Source organism: Zerene cesonia, chromosome 20 (assembly GCF_012273895.1).
Source record: "Zerene cesonia ecotype Mississippi chromosome 20, Zerene_cesonia_1.1, whole genome shotgun sequence".
In the NCBI taxonomy this organism is placed as follows: Eukaryota; Metazoa; Arthropoda; class Insecta; order Lepidoptera; family Pieridae; genus Zerene; species Zerene cesonia.
The window spans coordinates 9,297,140-9,317,372 of record NC_052121.1 but is presented as its reverse complement, the minus strand read 5'-3'; the positions used below and the strand labels follow the sequence as shown (position 1 = coordinate 9,317,372).

The 20,233-nt window shown below is 33.5% G+C and overlaps 2 protein-coding genes and 2 non-coding genes across 4 annotated transcripts in view; 3 read left to right on the top strand and 1 right to left on the bottom strand.

Moving 5' to 3' along the window:
* Positions 1–226: 226 nt before the first annotated feature.
* LOC119835119 (tetraspanin-15-like) lies at positions 227–6,064 on the top strand. The gene is made up of 7 exons (XM_038359775.1): positions 227–245; positions 1,615–1,674; positions 2,953–3,101; positions 3,309–3,494; positions 4,750–4,923; positions 5,303–5,560; positions 5,899–6,064. Exons 2-7 carry the CDS (start codon positions 1,650–1,652, stop codon positions 6,043–6,045), a joined length of 939 nt encoding a protein of 312 aa, XP_038215703.1. The 5' UTR covers positions 227–245; positions 1,615–1,649; the 3' UTR covers positions 6,046–6,064.
* Positions 6,065–6,701: 637 nt separating this feature from the next.
* Positions 6,702–6,772, top strand: Trnag-gcc. Its single transcript has one exon. It is a non-coding gene; the product is annotated as a tRNA-Gly (tRNA).
* A 3,567-nt stretch (positions 6,773–10,339) lies between these two features.
* Positions 10,340–10,410, bottom strand: Trnag-gcc. Its single transcript has one exon. It is a non-coding gene; the product is annotated as a tRNA-Gly (tRNA).
* Positions 10,411–12,234: 1,824 nt separating this feature from the next.
* Positions 12,235–20,233, top strand: part of LOC119834762 — a 307,955-nt gene continuing 299,956 nt past the window's right edge. Inside the window, exon 1 of the mRNA XM_038359236.1 lies at positions 12,235–12,516. Coding sequence (XP_038215164.1) covers positions 12,479–12,516 — 38 coding nt within the window. The 5' untranslated portion in view covers positions 12,235–12,478. The remainder of the gene's footprint in view (positions 12,517–20,233) is intronic.

Below are 20,233 nucleotides of genomic sequence, written 5' to 3'. Positions count from 1 at the left end.
GATTGAAATAATTCGTTGTCACGTTTAATACAACCTTTATGACAATATAACGTGCTAATATCTCTGAATACGACTTCATCGTAAATGCAACAGTTTACAAATGGCCGCTGTATTGTGATTTCAGAATTTACATACATTATAATTATGTTATTGTAGGAATAATAAATATGTCTTAAAAGTGTATTCGATGTGTTTTGTGTTTATTTGTGTGTGTGGCTAAAAGCAATTAATATGGTTTAAATAAGGTATTTATTGCAACATATTGTAAAGTAGCTTTGCCCGCGACTTTGCACGCGCTAAATTTGGAGTAGTTTAATGGATGTTATACATAAAAGCCTTCCTCTTGAACCACTCTATTTATTAAAATCCGTTTCGTAGTTTTAAAGATTTAAGCATACACAGGGACATAGGGACAGAGAAGAAGCTCCTTCGTTTTATACTTTGTAGTGAAGAAAAATTCTTATAACAACCGTATTTGTAATAATTAAATTAAAGATTTATTGTAAACGGAAAAAAACGATTAATGACTTTTTAGTTTTGCTGTAATGGTCTTTCTACGATCTTACATCGGATGTCCAAAGTCCCTTTTTAATTTGTAGGCGCCATTTTGTTGCTATATTTAGTCTGTCTATGCTTAGCCTATGTCATTACCACAATTCTGATGATAACAACGAAATGAGTTGTATATGTCAAAATCCGGCTAGCGGTTTGGACTGAAGAGCATGGTAAATAAATCGACATATATACATACATACATTATACATTTACGACAAACATTACAAAAAAAACATTACCCTCGTTCGGTCAGTCGGGTGAGAAAGTAAAATCTATTTTACCTATTCTGCGGCTATATCTCGATAACCACACTGAGTTTTTTGTATATAATAATAGAAAGCTTTTGATTATTTCTTCAGATATTACTTCTATAATCCCTACTTTAGATAAGATAGACCTAGGCGACAGTAGCAGACAGACAGACATATAGTCTGTCTGTCTGTCTGTTGTTAAAAGATATTTCAAGACTAGACGGACAGTGTAACTGTCGAATTTATAATATTAGTAGGTATTCTATAAGCCGCATGGTTTTTTAAGCGGGAAAATACTGACAGTCTCTATGTTATGAGAAATAAATTAATTTTATAAGAATAATGTTATGGGAATGAGAAAGTTAGTGAGGATGGATGTATGTATATGTGTATGTTTGTTACTCTTTCACGCAAAAGTGAACCGATTGCAATAAAATTTGGTACGACAGCTGGACAACTGAAATAACATATAGGCAACTTTCTATCCCGATATTCCTACGGGATACAGAATCCGCGGGGCGCAGCTGGTATGTTATAGCGGCCACACGAAACCCAATGTACTGAAGGTGCTATGCTGACGCTGGCATATATATATTATATAGTATTTATTTAATATAATCCACCTTTTATCAGGAAACGTGTAAGAGATCCCCCCTCCTCCCGCCTAACTTAAAAGCATGTACTCCGTAGTTTTAACAAATAATGTTATCATTACAATTGCCTTGAACAGTTAACCGCAGATGAATAACTTGACGATCCATTATGCGCAGTCGATCGTAGCCCATTGTAATATTGCTTATATATTCAGGTTCTCTGAATACCCTTGTCACATGGTTTGGAGAGATGGGGAACGCGAGATCGGCTCAAGGTGAGGAAATTTTTATTTTACATTTTATTGCAACGTTATACTTCTTTAAATAGCGGTGGGAAGTAGTTCGGAATTGATGTTTTACTGTATTTACATCCGCTGAAATGGTGAAGTCCTAATTTTGAATGTATAAAACGCGACTGACTAACTGATTGAATCAATCAACGCAGCTCAAACTACTGGACGGATCGAACTGAAATTTGGTATGTAGATAGCCACTGTGATGGCACTCGCTAAGAGAGGATTAAATTCCATCCTTAAGGGTATAAAATTGGGGGTTGAAAGTTTGCACCATGACAATTTATTATTTTTACTTGGATTGGATAATTGTAAAGATTTAAAAAGTGTATATGTGTAATTGCGAATCAATGCTTTTAATATTTAATAAATGTTTCATTTTTTTGTATCAATAATATCATAACTGGAATATTAAGTTATTATTGAACTCAATAGGGTATCAGGTAGTCCATTTTCGTCCCAAGAAATTAATTAAATTGTATATCTGTAAATCAAAAGACTACTATGATGGAAATTGGATGACTTTCAAAAATGAGCAAATAATCGGGTCAAATTATTATAAGATTTACATTAATTAAGATAAAGAAATCAGGTTTATACAATCAAGGTGATAAAGTTTAATGATCTTTTTTATATTTTTTTTTTTATTATAGTCGCTATCGATTTAATATTAAATGCGGGAATTAACATTATTTTATTACTCGATTTAAGGTGTAAAATTGTTATGTCATAACCACTACAAATAATAATAAATAATCACTACATATATCACTACAAATAATCCTTTCCTACCAGGTTGCCTGGCAGAGATTGCTGTTAAGCAATAAGGCCGCCTCTTGTACAAACGATGTCTTTTCTGTTTACTGTGTTCTTGTTGTTTCTAAGTTTGTACAATAAAGGATTATAAATAAATAAATAAATAAATAAATAAATAAATAAAAATAATAACTCATAATTTTACAAATACATTATAAATCATGTGAAAAGTAATATGTCAAAGGTGTTTTTTCTATTTAAAATATATGGACTTTTATAGCAACTGCCAAATTATATTTCATCGTGTTGTGTTATGTAAATGATGCTTTTTATATTATGTTTTATTAAAAACTATAGGCGACTTCTTTTGATAATAATACACGAAAGTTACTAAAGTAACGACAACACGTGTCCTGGGCTATTAGTAGAACACTGATTTGATCAAACTATACCCTAACCACAGGGAATAAAAGCTATTATAATAATTGTTAATTACGGTTGCAGAAAATGAGCCTGCGCCGGCGCCAGGCCCCGCCAAGACGCACGAGAGTCTGGGCAAGTTCTATGCGGCTGAGATCGAAGAGTTACGACAGAAGCCATGCTGCAGGAACTTCCTGAAGATCCTTTTTGTGATACTGGGCCTCATTACTATTGTAAGAAACTTAAATATCTCCTTAATTTTATAAGCTTTTGTATTAGTAGTAGATATTCGCTTTTCCTCATGATTAATAGATATTTAAGCTTAGCAATCAAGACGCTTGTGGACCAAAATGTTTCTATATTTTTACAGTACCTCGATAGTTCCTTCCGTATCTATGATAGTTTAATTTTAAATGGCTCAACAGACAGACGTTTTACAGATACAATCAATAGTAGTGATAGCTGTGACCATAGCGTCCGCAATCGCCTCCAAGATCTTCAGCAAGGAACAGTCAGGGCGGTTGGTGGCAATGATTATCCTGGCGGTTACAGCAGCCATTACAATATCTATGGTCATCTACGCTATCATTGCGGTGTTTAAGAATAAGAAGAAACCTTTGCATGCGGTAAGCGATAAGACAATATAGCTTATATATAATCATAGTTCTTCGTTCGTTATGACCACTCAATTATGACTTATGAGTGACCTAAAGGCTAAAACATACCGTAGGTCGTAACGTAATCAAGCAAAGAACTAAAAAAGCTTTTGCTCCTGATGGTATTAACACGAGAAATTAAATTTCGTGATAATAGCTATAATGTTTGATTTATTTCGTTACGTATTTATTTGATAGTACGTATGTATGTATATTGAATCTATCGACACTCCAACAAGGGGTGCTGAAAATCGCTGCTCGTTATGTCTAGAACATTCTGAGTAGCCATCCTTTTTAATACCACACTGATGAATTAGCTCCCCCTTTATTTTTTGTACCGCTTTAGGTATTATATGTCCCACTGTAAATTTCATGTTATTTACCATCACTTCTATTTTTCGTATGTGACATTGATATAGTGTAAAATATACATATTTTTTTCTTCTTCCAATCGGAAGAATAACTTGATTAATTAAGTCTTCCTCAACAACCCTTCTTTTTATCAACTGTTACTTAACATATTCCAACGATCAGATCATCAGAATTTTATGAGCACTTCAAAAATCGGTAAAATGCAAATCACACTTTTATCGCCACTCGACTTTCCCCTTATTTACATGTTAAATTGTTAACATGAAATCTCAGTTGAACAAAGAAAACCAAGGTCATTAACACGTTACCTTGGGGCTTGTGGAGCCAACCGAACTTGCCTTTATTGGCATATCACGCGACGTAAGGCTACCTGCTTAATTGTTAAATTTCAAATGGAAAAGCTGTCTAGATTTTGCTGTATTGAGGTACTAATACCTGGATTTGACATTGATGTCCCTTCGCTATTATTTCGTTGTTGTAGCTGTTTAAATGCGGTAATATAGACTATTATCTGATTCGATAAATAACTTCGTTTACATTTGTGAGGTAGTTTAAATTTTAAAATTTATTTACTGCGTATAAAGATATGTGAAGCTTCCAAATCTCATGAATTATTACGATTAGATTGCAATACCGGCATTTCTAATTATCCAATTAGATATTTATTTATTATTATATTTTTATTATTATTAAAAGAATAACTGCTATACTAACTACTAAAGAGAAGTGTATTGATAGAAGTATAACATTGTTAATTTCCACACAGAAACAATTAATGCTTCAACAACTGTTTCCAAAGTTTAAAATTATTTTCCTCAATTTCAATAAATGAATAATCACTTTATCCACACAGACTGCGGCTGTTATGCTTATAATGTCGATAATACAAGCTGTCATCCTGGGTGTGTGCGTGCGGGTCTCACCAGAGGACGAAATCTTGCTCAATAGATCGCTGGTCGAGTCCTTCCGCCTTGCCAGGGAGGACAACCCTCGCCATGTGAAGATATGGGGTGCTATGCAGAGTGATGTAAGGGTTGTGGTTGTTTATTTAGATGATGATGTTAGGTACATCATCAAAGAAAATCGTTATTTTTGGTTAAACTTGCTTCTGTTATGCTGTTTAAAGAAAGGATGACTGGCATATTTATTAGTGTCTTGTGAACGTATTGACCATAATGGCCTACTTAATACTTTACGATATTCTTGAATATTAAAAAGGTTTCACTGAATTTGCAAACCAGAAACAAAAAAAGATGGTGTAGAAATAAGCGAATATTGGAGCACTTTACTTTACTTAACGTGACACAATTCGCAATATACAGCTTATACTTAGGAACTTTGATACAATTCAAGGGATAGTTTATTTACCTAATTCTTAGATTGAACATATTTTTTTTCTATTGTAGCTAAATTGCTGTGGTGTATATAGTGCAGAAGACTATCGAATTCTGAATATTCCCAGTTATTTCGCACCAGACGTACCCATATCGTGCTGCCCAGGGTACGATCCGAAAAGATCCGAGCTCGTGCAAGAAAGAGAAAGAGAGAGTTGTAAAGCGAGACGGGAGTATTACGAAGCAGGTTGTAAGAGCCCCATGATGGAAATGTTCAAGTTTGGATGTACTCTGGTTTTGGTGAATGCTAGTCTACTGATTTTGAGCAAGGTTGGTCATTTAGAATGCTTAGGCTAGATCTTTCCTTAGTATAGTATCGTAATAAGCTTGCTAAAATAAACTAATTGTTGATAAAGTACCTACCTCTATGTAGATCTTATTAAACTTATTATAAAAGGGACTATACTTGTTGCGTAAATAAAGTATAATGAAAGAGGAGTCCAATTTCAATTATAAAAAAAATTAATCTTTATTACACGTAGGTAGCATTCAGACTGCAGACGCTTGCACCTATTAATTCGTTAGAGTTAGTCATCGTAAAAATCTAATTTTGTTATAATATTAACATAATATTAATGTATAATGATTCATCATTTTCTCTGTTTCAGCTTCTATTAGCTTTGGTTGGCCTTTTGTTATTGAAACAGAAGCCTAAAGAAGAACAGCTTACAGTAGTCACAGCACCCACTCCTATGCCCCGAGCTTCTATGAGCCAAGGGAAAACAAAATCAATCAGTACCTCTAACGGTTTATAATAAATATTCTGCATTAAAAAAAATACAAAATGTACATATTAAGTTCAATAGGAGAAACACTAGATGGCGTTGAAACCAATCGAATGATTTGTTATCTATACTTCATAATAGATGTCGCGAGCAGCAAAAACTTAAACAAAATACAGATGGCGCTTTTTTAAATCATCACCTAAAACGTTAAGTGTATTAACGTTTGCCCACAAAAAACCTAGATGGCATCGAATATACTTGTGAAATAAATGCTAAGAAAATAATGTTGTAGCTGAAACAGAAAAATTCAAAACAATGACTTCAAGGATCTCAAAACGGACAATAATTTAGAAGGACTATCGATTATTGTTGTATAATATTTTATTTATTGAAGCATGTTAATGTAGGAAATATTAGCAATAAGAAATGAAGTAAACTACATTGAGACTATAATTAAGTTTTATTTATTTCTTCTCAGTCAAATCATCTAAAACGAATATCAAAGGTAAAAATGTATTAATTATGAATATTCAAATATTTCTTTGTGTCGTTCATCTACGCTATGGTGAAAATTGTATGAAAAGTCAGCAGACAAAGCATTATTTCAATAATAATGTAATATTATAAATCTGTGAATATTATGTATTTGTATGGTTACAAACCAAGTTTTGCATATCGTTGATGTAGCATCGGTGGTTCAGTGGTAGAATGCTCGCCTGCCACGCGGGCGGCCCGGGTTCGATTCCCGGCCGATGCAAGATTCTTTTTGTTTTATATATTTTTTTCAATATAGGGCCTAGTACTTACACTTTTTAAATATATATGATAAAATAATTTGAGCAAAAAAAGTTAACACCTAAATTACAATTATATTAAAAATTCAATCACAATACAGTCCATAAAAATATAATAAAAACGATTATTAATCTGCCAAGTAATCAAACCTTTTCAAGCAGAAAATGAGTACAGCTAATGCGTAGCCATAATGTTCACGACAATCCGTTATTTCTGTATAAATATTATTTATATTTCCTGGAACAAGGTGAATGCTGGTTCGTATAAAAACGTATTTTACTGAATAAATATAGAAATATGTAAAAGTATTAAAATAATAAAATTTATACAAGTGTGATTGTTGAATAGCAAGATTGTTAAAATGTATCTATTTTATGAAACGATCATGCTAATTTTCCCCTCCTATAAAAATTATTTTCTATGCTTTTTATTTTTTTATGTTTTTAAGCGGAGAATGCTCATACATACCCACCGTCCTCGGGGAAATGGAGGTTTGGTTATGTCCTTCCTTCTGTGCAGTCGTCAATCCATTCCTTATTCCTTACCCCATAAATGGGGGCACCTTTGCGAATGTACATGAGCGGTGGTGATCGCTTACCATCAGGCGAACCACCAGCTCAGGTCTCACTGCGACAAAAAAACATCCCCAATTTTTAAGGATATTCACTACCACATACGTTTGCAGTACCTCCAGACTACTGCCTCCACAATCTGAACACCAGCGACTGTAAAGGAACTCCAACACCAGTGTTTTACTACTATAAGCCAGGGTCCAGGTGCGAGCTAGGAATTTGGAGAGGATGTCCTACATACAACAAGTTCGATGATGAATATCTCTGTTCTCATAGCTGCGTGTTTAAATTCATCCAAGCCGCGACAGACGATAATTTGATTGATACTACAGGTAATTTTGGCCATGGTAGAGACGCGATCTAGAGGTTAGAGGGAATAGATAATAAGTAATCCTCTTAGTTTTTCAGGGCACATCATTGACCTTATCAGTAAGCTGTGACTAATTAATGTATTCTGAGGTGGATTAATGACGGTCTATTTGGGCTTTGTTATTTAGATTAGATTTTTTAATTCGTTCAAATAGTGTAAAAATGCATATTAATAAGTTATTAGAATCTTTTATGAGAAAGAATGGAATAAAAATTCTCGTTTTTTGTCGTACCGTTGTAATCGGATCTCTACCATATGATATACGAAGTAACGAATAATTGTGATATTTACAAATTATCCCAATTGTATATTAGCCCTTGTCCGGCGATATTTTCTCTATGATCTTATTTGTTGCTACTATGCAAATCTATATATCCATACGTTGTTCCTTCAACATCTATTTTAAACACCACAATATTCCAGACCAATGTTCAAAAATAATAACTGAAAACAAGTGCAAGGATAACAAACAGAACATAGCGTACACTTACAGAGATGAGGAGCAGGATTGCACCCCCATTGTATGGGGCGACTGCAAACATCCAAACGTATTCAAAGACAAACAAACATGTGTAGACACTTGCGTCACTAACTGGCAAGATGACATGAACAAACTTGATGTGGCAGAAGTGAAGGAGATAGACAAATTGCTAGTGGACTATCTAGCTAATTCGACGGAGAGCACTAAAATCAAACGATTGAAATTGACAGAAGATTTGACGCTCACGACACCAATGGTGCCTTCAAATACTACTGATATAATGAACGCGACTGAAGCAGCTGCTACAGTAACAGAGGATACTACTGATTTCATTACAAGTACCAGGGGACCGAAAGGGCCAGCTCGAGAAGTTGAACTGCCGTAATAATAAAAGCGATTCTTCTCAATTGATTTTTTTACATTCCTCTTACGACTTGCGTGTTAAATATTAATTATAAATATATACAAAATTATATGTAATTTTGTTATGTACCGATTATAAATACCTACTTCATTTATATCATTGGCTTAAATTGAAACGTAACGTAAGTAAATTATGAAGAAAATTCTATGGCCAGAAAAAGCAAAATGTATACACGGACATATTTATTTCTATATTTTCTCTTTTCTCTTTAAAGCTAACGATGCGAGGGCGGGTAACGTTACCCAATGAGCAATTTAGGCTAGATTAGTTTATTAAAATGTCGTATTTGATTTATTAGCAATACCAATACCATATCTGTAATATATACTTATGTCCAATCGCAGCATTATGCTGTCAATTATATTGAATATCAAAACTGTTTATCTGTGCGTGGATCTTATCATCAATGACAGTTGTATACAATTTAATATCGCTCCAGATTCTCTGGTACACAAAATACCCTGACTTTCTCTTATTTTATGCTTTTTATTGATCGTTTTTTAGCTTTTTTTATCTGCAACAATATTGGGAGCTATCATATTTTTATGGTTTTGGATTTAGCGGGAAATGTTTAACCGGCAAATTAATTTAATATTTGTTTACTTTGTGTACACTTGTACGTGGTTATTTGCTTGTTTTGGAATCAGATATTCCTTAATGTTTACATGACTTTCTCAGTGAAAAGCGGTTTATCATATTAAATTTACCATAAGATAAATTTATATTCTAAATCCTGAGTAATGTTACTTTTAATAATTCTAATATTTCTTTCACGTCGCAACTGAGCGGTTCGATGATATGTTTTTTGTATCGCCAAAATAAATTTCTACTGGTAACCAAGTGAAGCCGGGGCGAAGTCTCGTTATTCACATACTGGTTCATAGTTTTCTTAACGGTAAGTACGTATTATGTTCAAGTAGAGTGGTCGTAGGAAAGCGTGACCGGCTTGCATGCTCTGCCGACTGTGAGTATGGAGTAAACATTGTGCTAACGAGCATAAGGTTAGTTTTTGGGTAAGTCTAATAATGCAGAATTACCACGTAGCTAGATGTTTGATCGCCTCCTTGGCACAATAGTTTACGCGTGAGCGCAGAACCGAGAGATCCTGGAACCAGAATCTACTTGTCCATAACAGAAAATCGATCAGCGTTTTAAGGAAGAGAAACCTGACACAAGCTTTTTGCTTACTAGGAGTGTTCCAATCACAAACTAGTTAAAGACAGTTTGTTAAAGAAGGAAATAAACAATTTTGAATTAGTTTTTTTAGTGGAACAACCCCCCATCTGCCCCAATAGGGGCCGCGGGACTTCACTTTTTTAGTGACTCTTTAAAGTAACGTGAATGCTATCGATTCTGCAACATTTCTTGCAATGGTTTGCATTAACGATACAATGAAATGATCTTCGGAAGTGGTATTCATTAAGTTCCGAAATTACCAGGCATCAGATATTCCCCCAATGCAATGGAAATAACTATATGTTAAATACATAACTAAGTAAATTATTTTAAAATATGTACGTAAGTTATCTGTAGAGAGAGGTATAAAAAGTGAGGAGAGATATGTGAGTCTTATTATGATTGAATAGTGGAATATGCGGAAAAAATTATTAAACACTATTTAGTTGAAAATGAGACAAAGAAAAAATTGTAAACTATTTAGTTGAAAATAATAAAAAGAAATTTGCATCGGCCGGGAATCGAACCCGGGCCGCCCGCGTGGCAGGCGAGCATTCTACCACTGAACCACCGATGCTACATGATAACGTGTAAAATACACGTACATTTTTATAACACATTGATTTCATTTCCTAAAATTTAACCTTTTTGGATTTTAATATCTATTTACTTGTTGACAAAGTTGAGATATATCTTGAATATTATACAAATACAGATTATAATTGACTAAATTATATAGCTTTTTATTCTATGGTATTCTCTTATTCTATATATCTTTTTCTATAATTATTATATTTATTTTATATCTTACTAGCAAACCCGGCGAACTCCGTTTCGCCACCAGATGGCTGTATGTGAAAAATGATTTTCCCGCTTTTCTGTTGAAAATTTTCCTGAATTTTCTTTGCTATAAACTTCACGGAGGCCGAGACCTTTCCAACGAATGCAAAACCGTGGAAATCAGTTCGTGCGTTCTGGAGTTATAGCGTCAGGAAGGAAAACTCGACTTATTTTTATATAGTAGATATGTGTTATCCAAATTTAAATAAGTTATCGTTGCTTTTCTTTCACACCATGTACTTAGCATGAAATAAATCATAACAGAATACATTTACCTGGTAACATTAATCAGGACAGGCACTACAGAAAGCTATATCAAATGAAGGTAGCATCAAATGAACTGTGCGCGTGTTACTTGTGTGCTAGAAACGAAATATATCACGTGTGTAAACAATACTTTAATTATGGTCTCTTCATTTATTTGTACACTTGCAGCTCAGGAATATGTTTGACATAGTTAAAATACCGCAATAGCATTTTCTTAGGGGCTCTAATTTGTAAAAATCATTAACATACATTATTGTATCATATTTTAATATACTGTTTCATTTTGTTTAGGGATTCGTTACTATTTGATCATATTTTTAAATTTGGTGTGGTACCTCCCCCAGGGACGTTGGTGACCTAATTTGTAGGAAATAATTATTTAGTTTGAATACGCGATAGCTCTGATAATTTTTCACAACAATAAGCATGTTATCTATTAAATGAACAAAAAAAGAAATAAAAAAAATAAAATTTCCCCAAATAGTTTGATTCATTTTAAAAACGGTATTGTTATTTAAAAATTTTCGAAGATAGATATTTAATATTGAAAAATATAACCCCTTTAGTTGATTTAAAAAATGGTCACGAAAAATACAAAAAGAATTCCTCTTTTGTTGGTCCAGGTGAGAACACAAGAATTTTGGTATCGTGAGTGCATTCACCTTAATGCCTTGCGCATCATATATTCAGTTACTTTAACTGAAATCAAATCAAACACAAAGTAAATATTTATTAAAACAAATGATTAATAACTAAATTGGATATATAGCATACGAAATTAATATTTTATTAAAAATTTTTAAATAATCCCTGTAATCTGTTTGCATCCCACCAAGATAAATGCTCGTAGCTTCTCTGGATGTTTACCAAATCCTAACCACAACAGTTTATATATTACTGAGTGGTTGGCGTAAATAAAAATATGATAAGCTTACACATTTATAACATAGACAATTATTTAAATGTCCAAATATTAGAGGTACCATAAAAAATTGCAAATTATAGATCTAAAAATGTTTTATAGTCTGTACATACATGTGAAATTTCACATTTAAATTCATACATTCATGAATATTATTATGTACCACAGATAACATAATCAAATACACCTGAAAAAAAATGCAAATAGACCTAAAAAGTTATTCATCCACATGTACCACAGATAAACGATAATTCTTTTCTTATATATGTAAGTTTTCATAACACTCCGCTGATAACAACGCCCGACTGATGGATGGATCAGTTGACCAACTAGTTGCGAAATTCAGATTCAATGCCAAACGCGCTCAGTTGCGTAGTAGCGCTGATAAGAGAAGCTTGTATACTAAATTGTATGAGAAACATCGATTTTGTACGATCCTCGTTTAAATCAATCGATAGTTTAATAATTAATATCTATAGAAAGTGTCTTGTACATATAAATTATCCGATATTCGTGTTAGAGGTTACGAGTTTGATGTAAAAGTGTCAGTTTTAGTGATATTTAGTGTGTGCTAGTGTAGTGTAGTGTTTTGTTTGTCAATTAGACGCTGGATAAGATGTTCGGGGTGTTCATGAAACGGTGGAAGCCGAAAAGGTTTGTTTCTTAGCTTTTTTCTATTGATCTATTGATTTATAAATCGCTATGTGATTTATTGTTTGATAAAGATGATTTCACATCGATGCTAAGATGTTATAACAAACAATGTAAATGAATTAATGAAAGCAACTTCGCGGCAAAATCTCACAGACTCGATGGGAGTGAAATTGTCTGTAACTCCATTACGTGTATCTACAGAATGCCCATAATTAGCTAAATAACACGATAAAATATTTTTAAGTTACGGTTCCAAATATAGTCTTAGATTAAATTTATTTAGTTGTTACATTAACGGATGTATTATTATGATTATTCGACTGAACTATTATATGACACGTTAAAAAAATTTGATTTAATTAGACCGTTGTTGGATGTTGCTTATGATAAATAGATACTTTATATACTATACTGCGCAAATATTTAAACCTTATTATTTTAAGTCGTAGAGTTAAATGGCATTGAATTGTTGTTAAATTTATTCACTGGTGTTCTATTACTAGCGGCCCTGGCTTCGTCCGTAGATATATTACGTATAGCACACAAAAATATTTTTTAAAATAAATCCATTAGTTGATGAAATCAACATGAATAAAGGAAAGGACTGCGAAGGGTAAGGAAAAGGTTATGGGCCTCCGTTTGCTTCCAAAAGAAAAAAACAATGCAATTTTTGTGAACAAACATGCAACCGTATGCTCATTCCGGCCAGTGATAAAAGCAGTTTGAGAATGATTCATTTGTTTCGGAGTTTTTTCTTTACAAACATTAAAAAATCAAAGCTTTTCATATTTATATGGCTTCTTAAAATCAAATTACATGATGGCAATTCAATCTAGACTAGTTAAGTCATAGGCCTTTGAGGTTAGTTTTGTGCATATAAAATATAATTTACATTTAAGTAAAATCCATACTAATAATATAAAGGTGAAAGTAATCTGATTGTCTGTTTCTTCTTCATACCTAAACCACTGCACCGATTTGACTGAAACTTGGTTGGTTTATATCCTAGAAATTCTACGGAAACAAGAACTATACGCGTACAACGCGTTTTTTTTCAACAACGCGGGAAAAGCCGCATACCAATAGACAGTTAGTTATTCATAAAACATAATTCGTTCGGCCGTAATACAATAAGCATGTCACTAACCACACTGCGGTCGCTAACTAGGCAATTATTCGGCATAATACAATATTGTAATTTGAACTTGCCTATATCATTTCTGCAACTGAGACAAACATATAGACAAATCAAACGATAGTCTAATAGATAGGTACTAATATGTCAGACATTTGTATGTGTGAGTTGAGCACGCTTCGGCACGAATTGAGCCAGCTCGCACCGGGGAAGTACCACACCCCCACAGAAAACCGGCGTGAAATAATAGCATGCGTAATAGTTTCGTACGGTGAGTGGGGGAGCGGGAGTCTCATATCCTTTTCCTTACCCTTTCCAGTACTTTCCTTTATTCCTCTTATCTCAATTTAAAGTCGGCAATCTATTTTTAGAGGCGTAAGGTCTGCAATTGACCTTACGCCTCTCCAAATGTTCATGGGCGGTGGTAGCGTTTACCATCAGGCGACCCACCAGCTCCATTGCCGACTATGACATAAAAAAAACATACACAAATATTTTCTCTGTAAAATGTAATTTTAGATTACTATGATTATTATAAATGGTTCAGTATCTATTATAAGAAAATGTATATTGGTTAATTTAATAAAACTAGATCGAGTTTAGGTCAAACATTTCTGCATTCAAGTAAATGGCAGTTTTACATGAAAAGCTCATGGGAACTCATGGTTATTACGTCATGTACAGTGTTCTAGGAATTTTTTACTGTCCATTTCATATTATTAGTTTTGCTACGTAAGTAAATAATATTCATTTAAAAGCCCCCCACCCCATTTTCGGTTTTCAGCCAAAAATACTAAAAACTATGTGAACATTTTAAAAATTAAGAGTCATTTGATCCGTATATCCATATTTATTTAGATCCCTTCGCATTTCTTATCATTATCTCATTAACTAGAAAAGAGATATCTTCAAAAAGATTTGTTTCAAACATGTTCAAGATCATTCGCACATACCTAGGTCATGTTTTATAGAAGAAAAACTTAATTAAAATCGCTTCATTCATTCGGGAGATATGATGCCACATGCAGACAGACACAATCTTATTACATTATTTTTGCCTTATTTACTAATAAGGTTAATTAGCATTAGATGTGTATTCGAATTTAACCTCTAAATTTGTTCCTAGTTTCATTTTTTGTTAGAAATAATATGAGTTTGAATATAGATTCGGAGGGAGTCAAAATTCGTTCGGAAATCTCAACGCGAAAGTCAAGCATTGGCCTGAATTAGGTCACTCGCCCTCACAGGAGATCGATACTGAGTTTCCAAATGCATCAAAAGCAAATTTAATTTAAAATATATATAAAATACTAGTGTATATGTTTTTTATTAGTGATTCTTCGTTTTTAATGATTTAATTCCAATTAAATCATTAAAAAAAGCATTCTTAATATTTAATTATATTTTGTCTAAATAGCGTCAAAATCGTTTCAGTGGAATACGTGGAAAAGACAGACAGACGGACAGACAGACAGAGTTACCTACTGGTGTATTTATAATATACGTTCTTCTCTATAGAAATTGCGTTCAGAACCGTAGGTAAATGTTAAAACTGTGTTATGACGAATCCAAAGTACTTCTATAAGAAATTCAAATTGAATAAATAAATGTTTTAGTTTGAGTTTGACTAGGAATTTCATGACAAATATGAAGTTTTCATTTCTTCGAGTGTCAAGAAATTTGATATGCTAATATTGTGTGCTATCACATGTCTCAGTTTTACGAAGTGGACACCCGGCGTCAGCCGAGTCAGGAATTTTAACCTAGTGTTAATAAACACGTGTGTTCCACTCAGCGATGCAAACCTGCAAGGTAATGCGACACATGACGACGCTTCCGATTTAATAACATCTATATTAAGTGGAAATAGTAGATGAATTGGTAATGTTACATTTTCCTTTTATATTCTCGGGAATTGCTAACTTTTAAACTTTTAAGAAACTTCAGGCGGTGTTGGTTAATAAAGTTAGAGTCTTATAAAATTTCTACGCTTCACCATTACTTATAATCGTAATGTAATTAGGATACCACAATCATTTTAAACACTTAAAAGTTCCCAATTATTTCATAAAAAGTGTTAATTTTGATTTTTAGTTTTATAGCATTAAAATCCTACTTCCTATCCTACTATCGTACTTCCTACTACCTAATTATAAATGCGAAAGTTTGTGAGGATGTGTGTGTGTTTTTTGCACTTTCACGCAAAAATTACTGAACCGATTGCAATGAAATTTGGTACATATATAGCTGGACAACTGGAATAACATATAGGCTACTTTTAATCCCGATATTCCTACGGGATACGGTTAAACCGCGGGCCGCATTTAGTGCTTTACAAAATTGGAAATTTTTGAAAGAATAGAATAAAATGAATTCCGCCTCGTGATGATTTTCTATTCTTTCAAATATTTCTCGACGTGTTTATTATTTAGTATGAAGGTGCAGAGAATCACAATGAAGCAACAGCAAGATATATCATAGTGAAATGTTGGCAAGAAAATGGGAACTTACGCCATACACTTCGACACAGCTTGAAACAATGGACAAAGGCGATGATGAAAATAATCGGCAAAAAGGCGGATTAGAAAATCCTTTGTGACGTTTTACATGGTCTAGTGGTTTGTGTTCATTGTAATGAGTAAGTAAGAAGAGATATTGTAGTGCTAGGTTCAGTTTTTGATCCTGGTGCGTTCTATAGGAGATCCCGGGATCTCTGCTATAATGCTTTGAGTTTGGCCGCCGTGGAAGTTTTAGTGGGTAGAAATTCCACATGCTCTGTAAAGTTTAGTTTTTGAAGAAGATATGAGTTTTATCCTACTAATATTTTAATCCGAAAGTTTGTAAGTATGGACAGATGTATGGATGCTTGTTACTATTTCACGCGAAATCAGTTTATCGAATCTATATGAAATTTGGTACAGAGATATATTATACTCTAGATTAGCACATAGGCTAGCTTAACTTAGGTACCACGCGCGTGACGTCGCGGGTTACAGCTAGTTGTTAATAATGCTGTAATTAGTATACGAGCATCAATGCTTGCTTAAATGGTATTTGGTTGCTGCATATATCATAGACAATTAATCAAATTTCAAATTCGCATTCGCAAAGGTAGTGCCTCTGCGAATGCGCTGCCCGCTTTTAGTGGGTAAGGGAAAGGGAACGGATTCATGTCAGGAAAGAAGGAATGGACTGGGACGGGTGAGGAAAAGGAAATAAACCTCCGGCTCCCCCACTCACCGTACGAAACACAGTGGCATGCCACTATTTCACGCCGGTTTTCTGTGGGGGTGTGGTACTTCCACGGTGCGAGCTGGCCCAATTCGTGCCGAAGCGTGCTCGACTCCCACAATAAATTATGTATTTTTCAAACACTAAGTTTATACTAATTGTTGGATTAGTTATTTAAGATATTATGTGTGGAAAACATACATCTATAGTAATATTATAAATCTGAAGAGCTTGTTTGTTTGTTTGAACGTACTAATCCAAGGAACTACTGGACCGATTTGACAAATTCTTTCAGTGTTAGATAGCCCATTTATTGAGAAAGACTATGACTACCGGGGTGGACCGCTAGTTAACAATATCTTAGAACTAAACGTATATACATTTACTTCTTGGCCTTACCTTTTAAATATTGTACTCGTATTGTTAGAAAGAATAGAAAAACATTCACACTTAGACCTATACAAAGTATAATAAATTCCTTGTTTACTTCCGCACAAGGTTGTAAGTGGCCAGTTATGTTGTTACCGACGTTCCCTTGATTAGCTCTGTTCTTGTTTGTTCAGAACAAGTTAATCTTTAACAAAGGACTTAATATAAAGTAGAGATACTGACCGATGGGATTGGATGAAACGATTTTGGCTCGGTCCAATTTTGGTTATAGACATAAACATGTCGGAGAGAAATGTTATATAAGTATTGTGTGATGTTTATTGAGAGATTATGTTCATATTAGAAAGGGATAGATAGAAAGGCAAAAGTATGACAAATAATGTGAAAGAGTTATTGATATTGTTATTTTTTATTTGTTGTTTTGGCGGACACAGAAATATATCAATTTGAATATTTAAAGTGGTTTACTACAGACACACAGACTTAGTGCATTTTAAACTTTGGGTATATTAATTATATTATTTCAAAGGTGTCAAAGTACGGATCAATAAATCCTTTTATTATTATAAATACGAAAGTTTGTAAGGATGTGTGTGTGTTTGTTGCTCTTTCACGCAAAAACTACTGAACAGATTGCAATGAAATTTGGTACGTAGACAGCTGGACAAGTGGAATAACATATAGGCAACTTTTTATCCCGATATTCCTACGGGATACGGACTTACGCGGGTGAATCCGCGGGACGCAGCTAGTTTATTCTATTTCTTACAGACGTATAATTGGCGAAGCAGAAAATTAACCTTATCTCGTGTTTTTCAGTTCTCACATGTTAAACTAACATCATTCTCAGATTTAGGTCATCTAACAACAAAACATATTACATTGACCTTAGAATGTATCGCCTCATAGATACTCTACGTATTCGATAATAGATAACCGCTGATAACGCGGCGCCAACGCACTCCAAGTGACAATAGGATAGTGCACTTTGAAGACGAGGGAAATCAACATGTGATATGAATAATGCTTTCCTACAAAAATGCTCTACATTTTATCTTTGAAAAGGATATGAATTTAAGTTTTTATGTCATAGCGGGCAATTGGTGGTTCGCCTGATGGTAAGTTATCACCTCCGCCTATGAACATTCAACTAACTACAAAGGTAGTTTTCTACAAACGAGTTGCCCACTTTTAAGAAGTAAGGAAAAAAGAAAAGATTGGCGGCATGAAAGAAGGGATGGACTTAGAAGGGCGAGGAAAAGGAAACGGGCCTCTCACTTCAAAATACGGAGGTTTACCGGTTAATTGTCTTTACCATGGGTAGTGTCAAGTGAAGGATACACACAATCGCCTCTACTTTCTGCACTCTATAAACTCTATATCACTATTATGGTTAAAAGAATGTATAACAAGCAGTTCAGAAAAACGATTTGGCTCTATTTATTGACTCTTGTAGCTCTATTATTTATTGCCTGCTAAAACTTAGCTCTATGTGATATCTCTACCTCACATTTGTTGGCCGTTTCACGCTGTGTGGCCACCCTTTCGCTTTTTTATATTTTTCTAATGCAGTTACGGTATGCAGTTTCGGGTCTGTTATGAATAAATCGTGTGTGAATAATTTAATTAATGTTGATGATGCATTCTATGGTTTTTGCTCTCAAGTTTATTGTTAAACGAATGTAGTATTATATTTAACAGGTATAGTTACATAAATGTAAATCGAAGTCGCACAGTACTTTGGTATATTATTTTTTAAAATTTTTCGTGTGTCTATGTGTTTGTTGTGACTATATTTTTTTATATATTTGTATTTATTAACATCAAATACTAACTGTTATTGTCTACATGATATTACCCTTTTTAACGAGGGGGAAATCTTCAAAAGATACTCTAGCTTTGGGGGAAAAGTAGATCATGTGGGATTTCTACCCACTAAAACCTCGGCGGCCAAACTCAAAGCATAATAGCATATTCCGGAATCTCCAATGGAACCACCACCACGATCACATGATATTACCTTAGGTCGACAGAGCTTTTTTATAAAATAAGGAAAACATAAGAAAAACTATCTCATAATATATTGTACAAAATACGCTTTGATGATAGCAGCAAATTTCCTGGCTGTTTCACCGAGGAAGCGTAAGGAAATTATTTAATACTGGCGATCCTTATCAGAATCTTGATAAATGTACAAAGTTGAAATTAAATCTGTCTGTTTAAAATAGGTCAAAATCCAGCCTAAAAGTTAAACATACATACATACAAGTGAAGCAAAAACGTGTTAAAAGGAAACAAAACTTCACAATTATAGCTTACTCTCTTATAATAATAACAAATAATATACAAGACTACTAGCATAAATGACAAACCTCAATGACGACACGATGTATATCGTAAGATAATGGAATCGTTTAACTAGTATTTGATAGGAAATTCAACTAGTTGGTTTCAAATTTAAATTTGTTTATAATGAATGACCTTATTCAATAAACAATCAAATATTATGTAATATATCGAAATCGATGTTTGTGGCGACAAGGTTACCATCATAAATAAGTGTATATAATATGTGTGTTGAGGATGGCAATAAGTACTAGTGTATTATCATAATAAAGACATATTGCTATAGAATATTATGTTGTACTTTAATTAAGATGCTTTTCTTACAATTCATTAAATAGATTTGGATTTTTATAGTTAATTATTCATAAAATCGACAATTACAAAAGAATCATAAATATTCAGTATTCAAAAACATCGAATTTAAAGTCCAGAGTAAAATAAAAAATTATATGATGTAATTATATTATGGTCGATGAACTTTACTAACATTTCCTATTCAATAACACGCAAGTAATAATGAAGTTAATAAAGAAAAGAGGTTATTACCCTAGCAATTTATTATCTATGGTATATTTTGTTTTTATCTGTGGAGCATGATTGCATGCCCCGCGGATG